Source organism: Monodon monoceros, unplaced genomic scaffold, assembly GCF_005190385.1.
Source record: "Monodon monoceros isolate NGI ecotype Baffin Bay Population unplaced genomic scaffold, NGI_Narwhal_1 Super_Scaffold_21, whole genome shotgun sequence".
Classification (NCBI taxonomy): Eukaryota; Metazoa; Chordata; class Mammalia; order Artiodactyla; family Monodontidae; genus Monodon; species Monodon monoceros.
Genome location: NW_021703778.1, coordinates 31,516,014 through 31,537,203, shown reverse-complemented (window position 1 = coordinate 31,537,203; position 21,190 = coordinate 31,516,014). Strand labels below are relative to the sequence as shown.

At 43.3% G+C, this 21,190-nt stretch overlaps 1 protein-coding gene across 2 annotated transcripts in view; it reads left to right on the top strand.

The window, feature by feature from the left end:
- MTMR10 (myotubularin related protein 10) overlaps positions 1 to 21,190 on the top strand; it is a 44,393-nt gene that overhangs the window by 19,391 nt on the left and 3,812 nt on the right. For both annotated transcript variants that reach the window (XM_029237746.1, XM_029237745.1), the window contains 10 exons: positions 1,222 to 1,312; positions 7,497 to 7,680; positions 9,609 to 9,696; positions 9,778 to 9,866; positions 12,228 to 12,358; positions 13,482 to 13,551; positions 14,153 to 14,223; positions 17,941 to 18,110; positions 19,241 to 19,411; positions 20,653 to 20,835. In XM_029237746.1, coding sequence (XP_029093579.1) covers positions 1,222 to 1,312; positions 7,497 to 7,680; positions 9,609 to 9,696; positions 9,778 to 9,866; positions 12,228 to 12,358; positions 13,482 to 13,551; positions 14,153 to 14,223; positions 17,941 to 18,110; positions 19,241 to 19,411; positions 20,653 to 20,835 — 1,248 coding nt within the window. The remainder of the gene's footprint in view (positions 1 to 1,221; positions 1,313 to 7,496; positions 7,681 to 9,608; positions 9,697 to 9,777; positions 9,867 to 12,227; positions 12,359 to 13,481; positions 13,552 to 14,152; positions 14,224 to 17,940; positions 18,111 to 19,240; positions 19,412 to 20,652; positions 20,836 to 21,190) is intronic.

Below are 21,190 nucleotides of genomic sequence, written 5' to 3'. Positions count from 1 at the left end.
TAAAACTAATGATAACTCTGTTCTCTTAGATGTATGTTTTAATTTAGTAAGACAGGAAACATTTATTCTATAGCAGACTCTTAAAATATATTTTAAACAAGCAACTGACACATACTTACCAGTCAATAGAATTTGCATCAACCCACCCCAGACACCGCTAATTTGACATGGACTAACAATTAACTAAACTTCTTGCTTGCTCACTGTTAAAAGTATATCATTCTGGCTTAATGCTTATTCTTCTAAATGATGCTTAATCTTTTGAAGTAAGAACATCTATTATTCTCTCCTTGCATATGTCTTCAGTTTCTTCTGTCTTCTTTGCTCATTTAAGAGTGTTTTCTCCCATGGTCTAGTCCAGGGCTTTATGGGCACAGAGCACTATCTTTCATTCTTTCCAACAGCAGTAGAGGGTAATCGCAGCCATGTTTCCACACGTGGCCTCCTCCCAAGGCCAGGTGTGTGCTAAGGTTATTCATCCTCACCGCAGCCTAGGTATTATCTTCATTGTACAGGTGCGCAGATCGAGGCTCCAAGAGATGAGTTGACTTCACACAGGTTACATGGCAGGTGCTTGGTAGAGCTGGGATTCAAGCCCTGATCTGTTGGATTCCAAAGCCCACACTTTTTCCACCATAGGCATAGCCTCAAACCATTTTATTTAAACACAGTTTTTTTGATGTACCTCTTTGAGCCGCCCATGTACCTCTGGATTTCTTACTAATTTTTTTTTGTAAGAAAAAATTGTAGCTTTTCTATTAAGTTTAGATTTTTAATGCATGAGGGAAGAACATTAAAAGTTCATACCTAACAGTAAGCCTTCCAAATTGATGGTATTAAATCATTATAGTCCATAAAAAATGAAACTTCTCTTTTTCTTTTTTTTAGGAGTGGATATGTCACTGCCTTTTTGGAGAATGCTTCATTAGTTTTCAAGTTTTGTTTATCTGAATAAAAGTACATTCCTGTTAAAATTCAACTCAGCAAACACTTACTGAATACTTAGCATGTAGTCACTAAAGATTAAACAGTGTCATGGGGCACGACAATGAATGAAATCCCTGGCATTAAGGAGCTCTTTCACACTCTAGGTCTACAGGAAAACATGGAAATAAGTCTATAATCCCTGCCCCAGATGACGCTCCCACACTCAAGGCCTTATTGTACATTTCATTTAACTAAGTGTGTTGAAATCAATTCTAAATGTAGAATTTTTCCTAGGTATGCCTTGCAATAGCTCATTATTCCCAGCCAACAGACCTCCAGCTACTCTTTGCATTTGAATATGTTGGGAAAAAATACCACAATTCAGGTAAATATGAAAATATTAACTATTGTGACTAACTTTACATTGTCTAAATTTTATTCTTATGTTTTATGAGAAGCTTCCAAGTACATGAGCTTTAATGATTGTAGAATTATTAGCTTCATAACTGTTAGAGAAGTAAGCACTATATACTAAAAGAGATAACATTTGTCAGATAACATTTAAAAAGTGACGGGGAAGAACCTATAAGCAACTGTAAACGTAGGCTTATGAGAATCATGTCAAGTATTTTGCCTGTAGTCACTGGCTTGTATTTTATGATGAAGGAAGATACCTCTCCCTCCCCGCCTGTTAGTTGGTAACTTGAGTTAAAGTAATCTTATCTTTTAAGAAAACTGGCAGAAAATTAAAAGATATTTGAAACTCATGATCTTTTTTGGCAAGGTGTGATTTCATGCAGAAGCTGAAATGGCTAAACTTTTTAGTGGACCTCATTAAGATTGTCAAAATATTGATTTTATATTTCTGAATAAGATTCATGAAAGGAAGATGAGCATTCATCCAAAAGACAAGTGTATTTTGAACGGTTTTTATAAAAGTGAATAGTTCTGTACACATATATGTCAGTGATGACATCACCAAGGAATATTCCAAGTGATCGTGTAATTCTGTGCATTCTTTTTATATACAAATAATTGTAATTTTGATCAACCAATTTTCTTTTTTTTTAACCTCATAAAAGGCTAGAGAAAAAACAATGAGGTCATGTCTGACATTAGCTCCTCGTAGGTTAGTGACCACATGTCCATTTGCCTGCTGGATCATGTGCTCTCCCAGTCTTTAAGGGAGAGAGATGACTCAGCTACACGTTTATAGTGAAAGGGCCGTTCACCCCAGCCAGCATGGTCTGGACGGGCAGCCTATAAATTACTAATTTTACTGGTCCTTTACATTTTGTTACCTCAGAACATGTATAGTAATTTAAATAATCTGTATAATAAAAGTATATTCCAGTATCACTGTATTGTAAATTCATTAAAATGTAGGAACAATACACAGTACCTGCAGATGCATATGGTATAAGTACACTGTAAACGCCATAGAGATGACATGCAAAGGTCATAGCTTTTATCTTATGGTACTAACAGAAATGGGGTAACGAAATACTTATAATTTAATTTTTCTTATCACAGTGCAACTAATTGTAACCTAGGCTTGAACAATACAACTAATTTTTAAAGTCCATTTCTTAACATAAAGAAAATTCACTTGTTGTCCGAAAATAAAGTATTGTAGATCCGCACTAGTAGCTAGGCAAACATTCCTTTGGCGCATCTTCAGGCTGCAGACCGTGATCATCAGGGTTATCCTCAACAGGACTCTCACCCAGAGCTGTGAGAGAGTAACTGAGATGAAAGCTTCAAGGGGCACAAGAGTCGTAGGAGAGCCTTTGATTCCCACTTGCATTTGTTGATGATCAAAACCAATTCTGGATGATACCTTTTTCCTAGTAGATGATACCTTTTTCCAGTCCAGGGTACAGACCCATGAGTTCTGCACAGTGTTCAGCAAGTACAGTGAACTTCATTATGCGTTTGGTGACGTGATGCCTGCTTCAGTTACTTCTCACGGTTGTCTTCATCCGTTCCTCGTGGGCATCTCTGGGTTGATAGCAGTTTGTTCAGTCCATAGCTTTCCTACTACTGGTTTCCTTATTCCCGTCAGTCACTTCTCTGTATCTTCTCATATGTAGCTTGTGGAGAAAATAACGATTGATAAGTAACACTTAAAATATTCAGGGACACTTTTATATTGCATCCTTCAGACTCCTCCTCCTTGACAGTCACTTCATAAACATAACACTTGGCCAAAGTTTTGTTAAGATTCCTCATAGGGTAACATCCTTTCATATCCTTCCATGCTGTTGCAGAAGCATAAACTGCACCTTTAAGAGCAAAAGAAGCCTGAAATTTCCACACACTGCAGTCAGAATTCATTAATTTGTGAGTGAAAGAGGCCCAATAATCCACTCTTGAACTTCTGGATGACACCTTGATTCATTGGCTGGATTAAAGAAGTCCTTTTTGCAGGCAGGTAGGTGACAAAGCTGTTTCCACAAATAAGATGTGAAGCTAGAGGATGTCCCCTGCAATTGTCTAAGAATCTTTTAGCTGGCCTTAGGCCTTCTGACGTTTTCTTTCGTGTTCGGCATCACTTGAGTGAAAAGCCAGTCATCCAGGTTCTTCTGCGAGGATCCTGAAGCATGGGGGATGCCCAGCACCCACAGGCTTCGGGACGCTCCACACGCTGACACCGCAGGCGGCACTGGCACAGACAGGAACGATGGTTCTATTTTTGCTCTTTTAACTTGAAAGAAACCACGAGGATGCTGTTTTCACCAGTTAGCTTATTATTGGACAAATAATGTCCCAAAAATACAGATCCATCTTTGTTATAAAATTGATAAGATGTCAGATTATACTTCTGGACTAAAGAATTGAAAACCTCAGGTTACCTGCAGCCTCAGTGTTGGCAGCTCCACTGCATGACAGACACCTGCTTGCAGATGTGGTGACATAATCTCAAGGTGCAGTGTAGGCTCACAGCAGAAGATGGACATTTTCAGTGACGTTATTTTACTTCGTAATTTTATCCTTTTTTTTAAACATGGGTCTTAGTATTAGGTTTTCCTTTAGATGCTTATTTGAAAACCACTTACAGAGGACAAAATCCATTTGAAATAGTGTAGAAATTTTTAAAGTTTGTTGCTTGTCAGTTTTTTTAATATTTTCAGTGTAGCTGTAAATGGTTGTGATTGGTCCTCGTGTCTCGGGAATGGGAGTACACCAGCCTTGTGCACCGGAATCCCTGGGGGAGCTTTTAGAAAGACAGCCATGCCGGCCCCACCCCAGGCCCATAAAGTCCAAATCTCCTGTCCGAACCACTTTGTTGGCTCCGCTCTCTTGAACTTCTTAATGATCACAGTTCTGTTTTTCCCTTCTTCGCCCTTTGTGACTTCTCATTTCTGCAGTGTCATCAAAGCGATAGGCTTTCTTTTCATTTGTTGACAACTTTTATTGTCTTTACTGTTGCTTGAGGCCATTCTAAATATGGAGGAGGCTAGTTAAGTGGAAACACTAAGATCATTTCAACTCGATCTAGGATTAGACTTGTGAACTGTGTCACAGAAGATAATGAGGGTCAGGAGGGCTGACCTTGTTTCATTTTCAGTTGGCTGAGGAGGGGTGTCCTAAAACCTCAGTCAGGTAACCGTCAGGGGAGCCAGATCTTCCTAAGACGACTGGCTTGGCCAGTCTGTTGCTGCAGCCCCTGTTAGTAATCCACTAGTAGAGCAGGCCACAGGCATCGGGCCTCTGGGACTTTCTGAAAAGCATTAAAATTTCCAGACTTTCTAATGGCAGATTGGGTACCTGCTACACATTCCATAATAAGCTCTCACTGAAGATGTTGAGTATATCAGAAATCTGGTCCTGGTTGCTGAGAAATGGACAGGTTCTACACAAGTAAAACCTGCGAAATAGCAAACAGTACTAGATCTTGTTGTTGCTCTCACTTTGTGTTCAGAAAAATTCACCTATTCTTAGTTAGATCTTGAGACTTTATGTGTTTTGCCAGAGGACCAATCTTGTAAACAGTGAGCATGTTCTCAGCCTAGCTTCCTAAGTCTGTAACCTCAGAACACTGAAAAGTATGCAGGTCTGGACTCCCAGCTAGGGCTGAGCTGCCAAGTATTTACATAGCTCTTTATAAAGTTCCAGTGTGTTTTGGTGGTGGTGGTCATTGCGTGGCGGGGACCTCTGTGCAATGTTGAATAGTAATGATGGTAGCAGGTAGTGTTTCTGTTCCTGGTTCTAACAAGGATGATGTTTGCTGCGTGTTTCTGATAAGTACCCGTTATCAAGTGAAGGAAATTCCCTTTTATTCCCAATTTGATAAATTTTTCTGTATTTTATATCATGAGCACGTGTTGGACTCTATCAAATGTTTTTCTGCACTTGCGAGGGTTTTTTCCCCTTTAATTTGGTCATATGATGAATTCCTTAGGTTTTCTAGTATTGGCTAGCTTGCTGTGGTTTTTGGTGCTCTGCTACACAGCGTGTGAAATGGGAATTGCCTGGAAGTTCCACGCAGGTTCCGTGTTCTGGAGAGATCACAAGTCCCAAGTTCCCCAGCACGTCCTCTGGTGGTTGTTACTCCAGAGCAGGCACTGAGACAGAGTGGCCCACCAGAATACGGGCTTAGAAGTAGCATTTTAATTTTTAACAAGCTCTGTTAAAATCAGAATCATCATAATTATAATTCTGATGCCACTTAAAGGATAAAATGCAAAAGTGCTAGCCCGGCACCTGAGACCCTTTATAATCTAGAGTAGCGCCATCCAGTAATGGGAATGTTCTGTTACCTGCATCGTCCAGTAGAGAAGCCACTGGCCACATGTGGCCATTGAGCACTTTAATGTGCCTGGTGCAACTGAGGAACTGATTTTAAAATCTTTGTTTAATTTAAATTTCAGTTGAAATTTAAGCAGCACGTGTGGCTGGTGGTTCCTGTCTGGTGCAGCACGGGTTGAGAGGCTAGGCCCCGTCGCGTTTCCCAGCCTCCCTTCCGCCACCTCTGGCACCCTTACTGCGCTCGCTGTAGTTCATTACTCGGCGCTGTACCGTCCTTCCGCGTGTCTTACGTCCCGCTCTGCCTAGCACGCCCGTCTCCTCCTCACCAGCCACCTGCGAGCATTTGGATTGGCTGGTTCCTCAGGACTCTGCTCAGAGCTGCTCGGGTCGGAGACCTTCCCGTCCCAGCCTGCAGCCCCAGCCCCAGCCACAGTGGGCTTCCCTCTCCACCCGCATCGCTCTCGTCCACCCGGCGCACTGTCACCAGCGCCTCAAAGTAGGGGTGAAATCTTAGCTCGCTTGTCAGTTTTCAAGCCTTAGCACGTGGTAGGTTCTCAGAAAATACCTGTTTTGCACCAGGTTTAGTAAATAGTCCACGGGAACGGGCGTGGCATGTTGAGGGGACAAAGAAGGGTTTTCACGGCTGCAGGGGGATGGGAGTTCGGCAATAACGGGCGGTAACTTTAGTTACAGGGCAGGTCTGCGAGCGCTCTTTAAGAGAAGCTGTTTAGGTTTGCTGGATTCAGTTGGAAATGAGTATTATTGCACAGTTGGGGGCAAGGGTAGCGTCCTGAAAGCCTGATTTCAGGAAGTGTGTCCTGTGGCAGCTGCAGGCTGGTCTGAGTGCAGCAGAACATCAGTCGGGCTGTCAGCTGAGAGACTGGCCGTGGTTGCAGCCTGCACAGGGAGACCCTGGGCCAGGAGAGGGATGGCGTCTATCACCCAGATCAGGCTGCCTGTGGGGACACCTTTCTCTGTGGTCACTCTGAGGCCCTCCTGAGGCTGTGCGCATGCTCCCAGCAGGTGGCCGTGCCTCTCAAGTGGAGAAGGCTCCTTGCTAAGGAAGGTCAAGTCTAGGCCCTCTGCTGAGTCTCCAGTGGGCTGGCACTCTGGTGGAGGCTAAGGAATCTATGTCACCTTATCAAAGAAAAATCATGTAGAGATAGGAGACCAAGAATGTCATAGCGAGTCATACATAGAGAAGGGTTAAGAAGTAAACACTGGAAAGATGAAAGATTCGGACAGCTTGAGAATGGAGTTGATTGTTGGATGCGTTTATTTTTCCAGGCAAAATGTGGGGAGAAAACTAGCAGTGACTTGGATTTACGCCATAGCTTGGGGTAGGGAGTTGAGGGACGCTTGTGAATGGTGTCCGTAAACCGGTAGGGATAGAAGACAATTGGAAGTTAAGGAGGAAACGTGAGCAGCAGGCGTCGGTCACCCTTTCAGAAGGTGGCCAGTAAAAGGGAGGGGAACTGTGTAGCGTAGTAGCGAGAGTGGTCCAGTGTGGTCACGTGAAAGACCTTTCAAAGCCAAGTTTGCCCGTTTGTGAGTGAAGGCGTTGAAGGCAGAGCCAGCAGAAGGACAGGGTATCGAAGGTGCTGCAGGGTGGGGACGAGCTGGACGACGACGGGACACAGTGGGCTGTTCTGCGGGGGGGCCGCCCCTTCCCCAGGACGGCCGGAATGGGTAGGGGGGCTTTGGAGATACCAGAGACAAACAGGGAAGAGGTGCCACATTGCAGTGTGTTTGTGACAGGAGGCACAGAGAGGAGAGGGAATTTGAAGCAGAATTAATACTATTGCTTTTTCTTACAGCCAGCAAAGCTAATGGAATACCCTCAGGAGGTGGAGGCAGCGGTGGCATTGGAGTTGGGGGTGGCAGCAGCCAAAAAACTCCTCTGTTTGAAACTTACTCTGACTGGGACAGAGAAGTCAAGAGGACAGGTGCCTCCGGGTGGAGAGTTTGTTCCATTAACGAGGGCTACATGATATCCACCTGGTAAGTCCAGCTTTGACAGTGTTGTTCATGGCTGGGAGTGACTTCTTAGGAGTAATCGTCAAACTCTGCTGTCATTGATAACTTTCAAGTTATGGCTAATGGAATACTTATTTTTAATAATGTTTTAATGAATATTTTGTTTTAAAGATAAGGACTTTTTTTTAAAAACATAATTGCAATGTCAATATCCATTGAAAGAAATTGATAATCATTCCAGTAGTATTGTCAATCATCCAGTCAGTATTTATTTGCGTTCGTATCTTGTACGTGTCTTTTACGGTTGGTTTGTTCAGATCAGGGTCACATTGAACTTGCATGATCTGTCTCAGGCCTTTTAATCTATGATAGTCTCCTTCCATCCCTTTTTTTTACTTGCCTTTTTTTTTGTTGTTGACAAAACTAGGTCAAATGTTCTGTGGACTTTTTCCCTTTCTAGATATTTCTGGGTTTATCACTGTGGTGTCCTTTAATGTGTTCCTCTGTCTACTGTATCTGAAATGTTAGCTAGCTCTAGGGGCTTAAATAATTACAGCTGACCTTTGAACAACACGGATTTGAACAGCGTGGGTCCACTTCCACACAGATATTTTTTTTAACGGTAAATACTACAGTACTGCAGGATCCCCGTTGGTTGAATCTGCAGGTGCGGAACCATGGGTGTGGAAGAAGCACATACCAACTATAAGTTATATGCAGATTTTTGGCTGCGCAGAGGGTCTGCACACCTAACCCCGGCATTGTTCAGGGGTCAGCTGTAATTAGATTCAGTTCCAGGTTTGAGGCAAGAACGCTTCCTCAGGTGGGCTGGGCACCCCCTGTGGCATCATGGGGGCTCCAGGCATCATTGTGACGCTGACTGACCTGTGGGCCCCACAGCAGTCAGCCTGCTCCACCCAGTGCTAAGTTCCCCTTTTATAGAATGGGTTTAGCTGCCCAAAATGGTTATTCATTAGCAGTGAGGATCATTGCCCAGATCCATTATTTATTGAGGATTGCTACTGGTCATATTCCAGTTCTATCGAACTCTTCTCTCAGCAGCTCTTTAGTACCTGAAATACAGTTTGTATGAGGAAGGCAGTGTCAATGTTTACTTTTTCCCCTTTACTTAACCAGTTTTCAGAAGGAGCTGTTTCCTAGAATCCTCCAAAAGTGACCAGAAAATTGTTTTTTAATTTTTTACTTGTTTAATATTATTTAGTATTCAGATTGGGGGGATGTTTTGTTTTAATGTCATTCAAGTCCTCCTTAGTTTTTTCAGATAAGCAGTGTTGTGAACAAAGTACGAGGACCTTCTGGGAGTGCAGTGCTGAGGAAGGGGCTTAGGAGCACACGGCTTGAGTCTTCCTCTGCCTCCCCTTGAATTTGAACTTTGTGGCCAGCGTGCATTATGTGTTGAGAAGCCTGTGACAGGGCCTGCCTCTGTCCCCTACCTGGCCATGTGAGCAGAGGAAGGAAAAGAGATGTCTTCCAGGTGCAGTGAGCTTGCCTGGTAGTCCCGGAGTCCACCTGCCTTTGGGAGATGGGAAACAGAGAAGGAGGAGTTGAGAAGGGGGTGGGAGCTTCTCGGGAGATTTGTGGGCTTGGTTTGGTTTGGTCTGGTGTGCCTGGTATCTCCTACCCATAGCCTGTCGAGAGAACGATGATGGACATGTTTTTCAGAAATTGCATATGTTTGATTAATAGTCATTCTGGAAAATATTTCAGATGCTTCCTTTGGATTGTTCCCCTGCTATGAGTATAACGACTGTGTTAGTTGAGCACATCGCACGTGTTTTAGACTGAGATGTCTAGGCTCATCAGTGGCACCCACGGTGCCCACTGCACGGCCACTGAGCAGGGTGCACGTTAATTAAATGTGGGGTCTGCAGAGCACGCTTATCCTGCCTGAAGCAAGGCTCTTACATTACGATTCGTGTTTTCCTCTCCAGCCTTCCAGAGTACTTTGTAGTGCCAAGTTCTTTAGCAGACCAAGATCTAAAGATCTTCTCCCATTCTTTTGTTGGAAGAAGGATGCCAGTAAGTGATATCTGTTGGATTTCATTAATACTATTGTCCATTTTTCCACCCAGTTAAGTAAAGGCTCTACTTCTCTCCTAGTTCTGGTGCTGGAGCCACTCGAATGGCAGTGCTCTTGTGCGCATGGCCCTCATAAAAGACGTGCTGCAGCAGAGGAAGATCGACCAGAGGTGAGCGGGAGACAGTCCTTGGTACTTGGGCATCTTTCGTTGTCATAGAGAAGTACAGTAACCTCCTGACTAGCTAAAGATAGCTGGGAAGCACCGTGTGTTCCATACAAGAATTACTGTGGAGAAAATTGAATATATTAAAATTAACATTTAAGTTATATTAAATGTAATTTAATACTTTGGCTTATAAGACACTTGAAGATCTTACATTGCTGACACTTTTCTGTAATGTTGCTTCTAATGAACTTTCAAAGTGCAGTGATTTCCAGTTGAGACACTTGAGGACAAATCAGATTTTTCTTGTAGTTCAATGTGTCCTAGGTCTGCCAAGTCACGATAACTAAAAGTGGTGTAATTGGCTACCGTGAGCAAGTTTGTTGTCATCTGCCGAAGTCCCCAGTGACCTCCGTGTTGGTGAAGCAGGAGGCCTTTCTCAGGCGTCCTCACACAGTGGGCACCGCTGTTGGCCAGGCTCTCCCCGGGCCCCGGCTTCTGCCCCCCTCCACCTCCTGAAGCTCCTCGTCCCCGCTGCACTCCATGCCCCTGCCAGCCCGTCCTCCTGTCTCCGGGCACGACTTAGAGCTTGTCTCAGGCCACCTCCCCTTCCCATAACATATTCCCTTCTGAAAGAAGTTCATCTGCATCAGTGGCTTTAGTGACTGTCAGATTTATATCTCCAACCTAAGTTGACACTTTCCACGTGGAGGTCTCAAAGTCCCTTTAAATTCATGTTCAAAACCAAACTCAAGTATATGGGCACCACGTACCCCCTGCCCCCACCCCAACCCCAGCCTGCTCTCAGGAACCGAGGAGTCATCCTGATGCCTGTCCTTCATTTCCCTTCACGTCCAGTCCATCGTCAGATTCTGTCCTTCACTTTTCAGAAACCTTACCCCTCTCCTTCCACCCCAGCTCCACCTCTGCCAGTGTGTTGGAGGGGCCTCATCCTTCCTCCCGTGTCTCATCCAGGAGCATGCCCTGTCCCTTCTGGGCTCCGGCCACCCTGGGGTTTTGCTGGTCTTTAGTATCTCCTGACTTTTGGCTGTGCTGCCCCTCCTCCTGGGCCACCTTCTTCATGCTAGTCAATGAGCACTCCGCACACACACAACCACACACACACACACACACACACACACCCATCCATCGCTTGGTACTCGCTCGTTTTCTGCACCTGCATTCAGACATCACTTCCTTAAGATAAGCCTTCCCCTGTCTCCCAAATTAGATCTGGCCTCAAGTTACACACTCGCTATATCACTATAATTTTCTTCTTAACACTTATTTTGGTTTCTCATTGTACGTGTGTGTTACAGTTGATTACTGCCTGTCCTTACGAGACCGTGAGGTGACAGAACTGTGTCTGTTTTGCACACCATTCTTCAGCTATATTCAGCACCCAGGAAATACCTGCAATTGAATATTTATTCAATACTTGTCCAATAAATGAGGAACAAAGGAGAAGATCTTAGAAAACAGGCTCAGAGAGCCTCAGAAATTGTGTATCACAGTCTGTTATTGGGACAGCCAGGTCGTCCGTTTTTCCCACAGTGCCATAACTGACAGCCACATTTGCTGAAGCAAATAACTATCAAGTGACCCTCAAATGACCCTTCAGTTTTCTGGAGAGGGTGACTGCAGTCCCACAGGTCCGTATTCTCTCGTGGATTTAAATTTCGCTTTAATCACGTTAGTGATTCATGTCCATTCTGTCCTACCTTGTCCTGCCTTGTGGACATGTCGCTGATTAAGTGCTCCGTCAGGAGTGTTGCTGTGAAAGAAAAGCAAGGCTGCAACACTGTTAACTAGAAAACCTTAGAACCAGTGGCAGTTTTAATTATTTAACTTAAGCGAAGAATTACTTTAATTCCCTTTGTTTTTTCAGCTATTCTATTCTTTGTAACTAGGACAGATTCGCTTTGTTGTCCAACCTCATTTCCACCCTTTTTCCCTCAGACACGTCATCATCGCCCCACTGGCCCTCGCTAGGTTTCTCCAACAGCCAGGCTTCTGTTCTACCACAGGACCTTTGCACTAGCAGCTCCTCTGCCTGGAACACTGTTCCCCATCTTTGCACAGCTCCTGGCCATTTGGGCTTCAGCTCCGGTATCATCGTCATGGAGGAGCGTTTTCTCACCACGTGACCCGAGCTAACCTGCATCCACTCTGTTCCATCACCCTCAGTGTTCACCACGGCCTGTCATCTCTCCTCTATCCCCCTCCCCCCCCCACCAAGAGCACAGACTGCATGTCCCTCTCTCTGTCCCCAGCCCTCAGAGCAGTGCCTGGGCTCACAGCAAGCACTCAAAAAATATGTTTTGAATACATGAATGAGTAGTGACTCAAGGATTTTGTCTTTATTAGGATTTGTAATGCCATAACTAAAAGTCATCCACAGAGGAGTGATGTCTACAAATCAGATTTGGATAAAACCTTGCCCAATATCCAAGAAATACAGGTGGCTTTTGTAAAACTTAAGCAACTGTGTGTTAATGGTAACTTCATTTCTATTTTATATATATGTAAATAATGAATGGGTGATTATATGAGGCATTGTATGAGGCATGTCAGGAAAAGTGACATTACTTAAAAATTTAGAAATAGGTATACATTTAAGTAGAGGCTCGTTGAAATATTTGTACAAATTATTATTGTATGAGAATGTCAGAAGCTCTTAGAAAATGAAGTTTAAGCTGCTTTTAGTTTTGTAGGAAAAGTATACCAATTAAGTCACTTTCAGATCATGAAAGGTCTGGTAGGATGCTTCTGAAAAAGTGTCTGCCCAGTAGAACAGCCTACTGCCTCACAGACAAACTTACGAAGACCTTAATGTATTCAGTTATATTTTGAGATACGTGACTTGACATGAATTTCAAACAGAGTCATGTTATAATCTGTGCAGCCTCAGAGTTCCCATATGTCTGTTAGAGCAGAGGCTTATGGGGTGCTTTCGATGTACCCTGGAGGGATGACTCACTTGAAAGCACCTTTGGTGTGAAGTGTGCACAGAGAGAGCCCCTTGTCACCGGGCGGCAGGACTGGCGCCGGCTTGGAAGGAGAGCTGGGAGGGGGTGTGCTTAAGAAACACAGTGACTGTGTCTTTCAGCCGTCCCGTGAGCAGCATGTGGCTGGAGCGTGAGGCGAGGGGCACCTCAAAACAGGCCAGGACAGGCCCCACCAGGAAGCTGCCCCGTCTCCTGCAGGGGTCAGCCACCAAGGACATGAGAACCGGGCGCTGGCAGCAGGGAGGGAGGGAGGGGCAGGCCTACGGTGAAGAAGCTGAGGAGGGGGCCGGGGTCACCTAAGCGCTTGCTTAGGGGGCGGAGGCCGGCAGACGCTGCAAGCTTTCCCTGGGAGAGCCACAGGGAAGGAGATGGAGGTCTGGGGAACGCTTTGTTTTGTTTCTTATAGAATTGTGACGTGCCTTCTTAAACGTTTTTATGACTAAATGCAAAGGCGTAACACTTTCTTAAAGCCAGCTTTTAAATGTTAAAAACGGATGTATCACCTAGCTCTCAATTTGATCATGAAAAATAAGCTTAAGAAGCCTGAAAGTGTTATATGCCTGTATATATGTGCGTGTGTATAATTATATACGTATAATTATATTAATTACAGAACCATTTGAAGAAACTGAAGAGAAATGGCTGTCTTCACTGGAAAATACACGGTGGTTAGAATATGTAAGGTTTGTACAACTGCTTTCCTTTTCTCTTAACTTATTTTGAAATAATTATCGAGTCACAGGAGGTGCAAAAGTATTACAGAGCCATGCACTCCTCACCAGCCCCCCGGTGGCAACGGCTCACATAAGTAGACTATGGTTATCAAACCGGGAAACCGACAGTAGTACAAACTACAGTTCTTATCCAGTCTCCCCAGTTTATACGTGCTCTCATGTGTGTTTCTGTGCAGTTTTACCGTGTGTAGATTCACGTGACCACCAGCACAGGCAGGATGCAGAGCTGCTCCGTCACCAAGGCTCCCACCCCCAGCCCCAGCATTTCCATCCCCATCCCCTGGGAACCACTGATCTCTTCCCCGTCTCTATAGTTTGGTGATGTCAAGAATGTCATGTAAATCAACAAAGGTTAATGAATTTCCCTGATATAAAAATCAAACTGTACTCTGTTGATGAATCGTATAAATACTGAAGAAATTCCAGAAGGTTATAGAGAATATAAACATGTATCATGAAAGATCAGATTTGCTTGACTTCACGTACTTTAAAAAATATATTCGTAGTGGAAATTTGGTTTTTAACAGTATTTTTCCGTTTCTCTTTCCAGGGCATTCCTGAAACATTCAGCAGAACTTGTGTATATGCTGGAAAGCAAGCGTCTGTCTGTAGTCTTACAAGGTAATTCATTACTGACAACACTGGTCCCCCGGCCAGCCATCTTGACTGGAGATCCACACCCAAGTAATTACATGCATCTTAGCCATCTCCTACTTACTGCATGCCACCAGATAGATACACTACAGATCCCGCACATTATTAAACAGTGGCACAAAGACCTCAGACAGAAGAACAGAAAGGAGTCAGACTTTTTGCCCTGTGTTAAATCTGCCTTCCTGTATTATGGCAAGGGTGGGTCACATCCCTCATTGGATTCAGACAGAGTATTAATCTCGGCAGAGCATCCTTTCTCTCTAATCTTGCTATCTTTCTGATTCATACAAGTTTTAGTTGAAATGCCTCTGGCTCATGCTAGATTGTGACTTTAAAGAAACAGTTTGGTATCAAGAAATGGACTGAACTGAGTAGCCAGCAGTGTGACTTTTGTCTAGTGTTTGGTAGGAGTAGATGGCAATAAAAAAAAAAATCAGTTAAGCAAAGAATAATTGTATATTAAATAACTTTACAGCTAATAGCATTTTTAAGCTTACGGATAAAGTTTAATAAACCACAAGCTACCTGATTTTATAATATATTCATGCATAGTTCATGAATATGCTGTGCTACTGAAGCTTACAGAAGTATTTTTACCAACTGTCAAATTCAACTGACTTTAACAAAGTAAAGTGACAAGCCTTAGGGGGAAAAGAAGAAGAGTAAGTCACTGTTTCCAGTAATCCTTAGCTCATGCCGGCAGCGCGTATGTAATTCACAGACGCATGGAGAGCCAGCCACTGAGAACCCGCACCCCTCGCAGCCAGTGATGCTCTCATCCTGCTCCAAGACGCTGCTCAGCACACTTCTTTATGCATTTGCTGCCGTGTAAAGTACCGCAGAAGAGGCACTGCGCCTGCACTTTACTAACACTTTATTTTAGAACGTGTTTTCTAAACAGTTTATTGAGGTATAGTGTACATACTGTAAAATGCACCTGTTCTGAATGTGCGATTCAATAATTTTTAGTAAACGGAGTCCAGTTTTAGAAATTTTCCATCACCCAGAAAAGATTCCTTGTGTCCCAACCCCAGGCAACCACTAATCTGCTTTCTGTCTCTCTAGATTTGCTTTTTCTGGAAGTTTCATATAAATGGAATCATGTAGTATGTGGTCTTTTGCCTCTGGCTTCTTTCATTTCACATACATGTTTTTGAAGTTCGTTCACGTGGCATGTCTCAGCAGTTTGCTCCTTTTTATTTCTGAGTAGTGTACCATTGTTGTAAATACCACATTTTATTTATCCATTTACTTGTTGGTAGACATTTGGATTGCTTCCACTTTCTGGCTGTTATGAATTATGCTGCTTTTAACATTCACATAAAAGTCTTTGTGGGGACATCTGTTTTTCTTTATTTTGGGTAGATACCTAGAAGTAGAACTGTTGAGTTATATGGTACATTTATGTTCAGCTTTGTAAGAAACTGCCGAAGTGTGTTCTAAAGTGACTGTACCCAATTCCCCTTCCCCTCGGCAGCGTGTGAGGGTTTGTTTCTGCACTTCATCGTCTACTGTTAGGAGTGTCGTCATTCTAGTAAGTATGAAGTGGGAGTTCATTGCAATTTTTATGTGCATTTCCCTAATGCATATCATGTGCTGATTGGCCGTTCGTGTATTGACCTTGGTGAAATACCAAATCTTTTGTCTATTCTTCAGTTAGGTTGTTCTATCATTGAGTTCAAAGAATTCTTTACAATTCTAGATACAGGTTCTTTGTATCTTTATAAGATTTGCAAATATTTTCTCCTAGTCTGTGGTTTGTCTTTTCACTTTCTTGATGACTTTCGAAGCACAAATTTTGAAATTTTGATGAAGTCCAATTTATCCATTTTTTCTTTTATGAATCACGTCTTTGGTGTTACATGTAAGAACTCTGCCTAATTCAAGGGTATGAAGACTTTCTCCCATGTTTTATTCTGTAAACATTTTATAGTTTTAGCTCTTACATTTAGGCCTATGATTCACTTTGAATGAATTCTTGTGTATGATGTGAGGTAAAAGTCTATATTCATTTTTTTGCATGTGTGTTTATTGCATTGTCCCAGCAGCATCTACTGAAAAGACTGTTCTTTCTCTATTGACGTGCCTTGGCAAAGGTCTGCCGACCGGCTCTTTATTTTTGGACTCTCAGTTTTATTCCATTAATCTGTATGTCTGTCCGTACACCAGTACCACATTATCTTGAGTGCTGTAGCTTTAGAGTATGTTTTGAAATTAGGATATGTAAGTCCTCCAACTTTGTTTTCAAATTGTTTTGCTAATTCTAGGTCCTTTGCATTTCTGTATAACTTCTAGGATCAGCAAAAAATCCTATTGGGATTTTGATAGGAATATGTTGAACCTGTAGATTGGGGAGAATGCCATCTTAACAGTATTCAGTCTGCCAATCCATGAAATGAATATCTCTCCATTTATTTGGGTTTTCTCTCATGTCATGTCAGCAATGTTTTATAAGTTTTTAGTGTACAACTCTGGCACTTATTTTGTTAAATCTCCCTGTAAGTATTTTCCTTTTGATGCTATTGTGAATACAGTTGTTTTCTTAATTTCATTTTCAAGTTTTTTGTGTACTCCTTGTGATTGTGTATAGAATTCCTGCAACCTTAACTAAACTCATTCATTAGTTCTAGTAGTCGTTTGTGGATTCTTTAGGGTTTTTTCTTACGTACATACACGTGTTGTCTGCAGACACAGTTACTGCTTTTTCCTCTCCAGTCTGGATGCCTTTGATTTCTTTTTCCTGCCTAACTTCCCTGTGTAAGCTTCCAGGACAATGTGCAGTAGAAGTGACAAGAGCAAACATCCATGTCTTGTTGCCCATCTTAGGAGGAAAGCATCCAGGCTTTCACTAATAAGAATGATGTTAGTTGTAGGTTTTTGTGGATTCCTCTTATCGGGCTGATATTCCCTTCTATTTCTAGTTTGCTAAGAGTTTTTATCCAGAATGAATGCTGGATTTTTCATCACACAGATGCTTTTTATTCATCTAATGAGATGATTGTGTTATTTTTGTCCTTTATTTTTTTATTATGGTGTGTTAGATGTTAAACCAACATTGCATTCTTAGGATAAATGCTTGCATTCCTGAGATAATTTGGCTTGCTTATACTTTGTTGATGACTTTTACATCTAATCATAAGGGATATTATTTGATAGTTTTCTTCTGATTTCTTTGACTGGCTTTGATATCAGAGAATTACTGGCCTCATTAAAAAGGACACCAGCTACAAAAGACGCAAGGGAAATATTTGTCACCATTTTGGATGGTGGTGGACAATTCCATTTCTCTCATTCACTTCTGAGTCACCATATGAAGCTGTCAGTAGAAAGACTACATGATATTTAATATCCTTGGCACAGAAATAGAATGGGCTCTGGAAAGATTTCTACCACAAATCATGTAAATGTAAAAAGTGTGAGAGATATGCTTCTAATTATCTAGAAAACATTCAAATATACAAAGCCACCTCCTCATTAAACATTACTTTAGTTGATCTAAATCTTGATCTAAATCTAAAAGTTTTTAATGTTTTAGAGTGGCTGGGCCTGAATAAAGTTTCCTAACATGGGTGATTTTGAAGGCCGCCCAGGCACAGAGCACTGAAGTATATACTTTGCCTCTCCTTCCTTTCTCTCTTAGCATTTTTCTACGTACTAATCACTTTCTTTCCATCTTATTGACAGAGGAGGAGGGAAGAGACTTGAGCTGTATTGTAGCTTCTCTTGTTCAAGTGATGCTGGATCCCTATTTTAGGACAATCACTGGATTTCAGAGTCTGATACAGAAAGAGTGGGTCATGGCAGGATATCCATTCCTGGACAGATGCAACCACTTAAAGAGATCGGAGAAAGAGGTAACAAAACCTTCATGCCTATTATCAGTCCTTCAGTGTGCACAGGATAAAACCTTTCGTTATATGAAGAGATGCTCCATCCGTAAAGAGATGAGGAGACTTTTAAAATATTGCCTTCAGTACATCTTAGCTTCTTGGGCCAAGACTGACTCATGGATTAGAGTCCAAGTTGAGGTACTTATGAAGATTCTCGTAACTATGTAGATAAAACTCTTTAAAAGTTGCCTGTTGAATTTCTCTAGGTTGAAAACTGCTTGAAGAAATGCTGCATTAACTCTTCTGCAAGCAGACAATGAGCATGTTAGATATTTTGAAAAATCAGCTTTGGAATATCATAGTTTCTTAAAATGGGGCATGTACGTTAAGAATGGCAAGTTGAGGGGGCATCTTTGTAAGAGCTGCGGGGTTGGTGGCTGCATGGGGTCCTAGTGGAGCTGTGACAGGCCCTGCAGGTGTCTTGTGGTCAGGGTGGCTCCCGAGAACACACTTTGACTCGTGCTGTCTCACGTAAAACAGTCTCTGTCATCTGAGGAAACCTCAACAGTGAATGCTTCACTTCTGAAATGCTAGGACTCGGGGAAGCACTGGGCAGGAGGCACTGGGCAGGAAGCACTGTCACAGTGGCTGTTGTAAGCTGCTGTACTTGGGGGTGCACCACGCGACCCCGAGGCCACGCCAGCTGTTTTCTGAAACTCCGAGAAGGTTTCCAGACACTGAGTCTGCAGGGTCCACCAAAGAGTTGTTTCTTGGTCTTGGGGTTTTGTGGTTTTTTGTTTTGTTTTAAACGTTCTAAAGAATTGTTTCCAGGATCAGCTGGAACACGTGAAACAAGTATTTCACTGTCCCCCATTCACATGGCCACACCCTGCCCGTCTGTTGACTTTGCCACTTCAGCTTGGTGGACTTGGCAGGCAGAGGAGGGCTGTGATGCGTCTCAGACCAGCCTAGTTCTTAGGTTAGACATGGCCGTCTAATGTGCTCACGTACCCTTCGATCAGCTTCGGAGCCAAGTGCTCAGGCCTCGCTGTTTTCTTATTAATCTCTTCCTTCATGTCAGCAAGAGGTTTGGAAATAGATGTGAACACTGAAGGGCAGCATTGAGTAATCCCGTTTCAACGTGTGTCCTCCAGGCTCCCGTGTTCCTGCTGTTCCTGGACGCCACGTGGCAGCTGCAGGAGCAGTGCCCAGCGGCTTTCGAGTTCTCCGAGACCTACCTGGCGGTGCTGCACGACAGCACCCGTGTGGCCCTGTTCGGCACCTTCCTCTTCAACTCCCCGCACCAGCGCGTGCAGCAGAGCTCGGTGAGTGGCGCCCGCCGTGGCCAGGGCGAACTGCTTTATTGAGATAGCATTGAAGTACAATCAGCTGTGTGTTTAAACTGTCGTAGCTACCATTTTATGCGGTCATTTCTGAAGGAATTATTTATAGATGGTTAAAAATCCAGGAACTTGAACTTGTTTCATTTTTATCAGTGAGCATTTTATGTATTTCTCTCTGATGTTTATTGTTCATAATAAGCCAACTGAAAGACGTAAATCATTTTAACTGCTGTAAATGTCATGCTTTTGTATTTATATTTTCACATTTGGGCTGTCGTAATGGGTAATGGATAAGATCCTGTTTGAGGACATTTGTTTCCTAGGTCAGCAGAATAAAAGTTGTACAAAGCAAATTATTTTTCTTCAAGAGTCCTGTGGAGAAGAATTTGAGAGAGGAAATGTAGGCGTGACATGAGACTGCGGTTCTCTCAGGGCGCTGCTTACTGGATGTGCTTAGACCCTCATGCTGCGTGGCAGTCACCTTTACGTTAGGACCATTGGTTTCTAGTCTCAATTCCTTGACTGAGAGGAAGAACCATGAGTAAGGAGGGTCTCAAGCCAAACTTGAAACTATCTATAGCTTCTGGTTGCCCCTGGTGGAACCTTCCGGAACCACAAGTTCTGTCTCACCCACATTTGGAGCAATGAGTATAGCCAACAAATGCTGCAGTGACCACTGAAGGAGACAGAAAGGACAGTTCTCGTGGGCCTTCAGGAAGACTTTGGTGGAAGGGGGGCTGCCCTCACAGTGAGCTGTGGGATCCTCAGGCCCGGGTCTGGGAAGGTGCTGAGCCTGGATTCCTCATCCATGAAACTGCTCCATCAAATCAGTAGTAGAGCAGACATTCTGTGAGCTGAAGCATCATGCAGAGCATCCTGAAGAAATGCGTTGTTCAGGATTGGGGGTGCGGATGTATAAGGAGATGGATTTATTCAGGCCATGGCACCAGGGAGAACTCCATTCACGAGTCATACTCACCAACACACTCATTGCCCAGGGGCCCAGCTCCCCTCTCAGTGCAGGGGTCCATGCGCTCCTCCGCGTGAGGCGCCAGGAATGTCTGTTCTCGGGAAGCGGAGAATGCTGCTCCAGTGGGATTGGAGTCGCTTTCGTTCAGACAAGTTCATTTGTATGATGATGAATGACCGTCAGAAATGAATTTACTATGAGAAAATCTTAGTTTGGCATCTTTTCACAAATGTTCAAATATTTTATTTTGCAGGAATTTGCTATAAGCAAAAATATCCAATTGGGTGATGAAAAGGGTTTAAAATTCCCTTCAGTCTGGGACTGGTCTCTTCAGTTTACAGCAAAGGACCGCACCCTTTTCCACAACCCCTTTTACGTTGGAAAGAGCATGCCTTGTGTACAGAACGGTTCTGTGAAGTCTTTTAAACGGACAAAGGTAAGTTACAGAAATGCACTAACAGTAAAAACCTGGTATTTGCTCACACATAACCAAAAACATCTTTTTCAGAACAGAGTATTAAAAGTCCAGTCACTTCCCATGACAGCATTGCCAGTGTAGGTTTGGAGGGGTCATTCAGTCTCTCACTCAGATGACCCCACCCCGACTTTTCGTCTTGCTGTCTGAGGCCCACACAGCCCTGGTCGTCATCTCAAGAGTCAGCAGATGCAGCCCTGTACCCAGGGCCCTGCTCCTGAAGCCCGTCCGCTCAGCCTGTTCTAGAATCAGCAGGTCTAGCTTTTTTCTGACCAGAAATGTTAGAAATTCACACTTCAGCAAATTATAGGCAGAC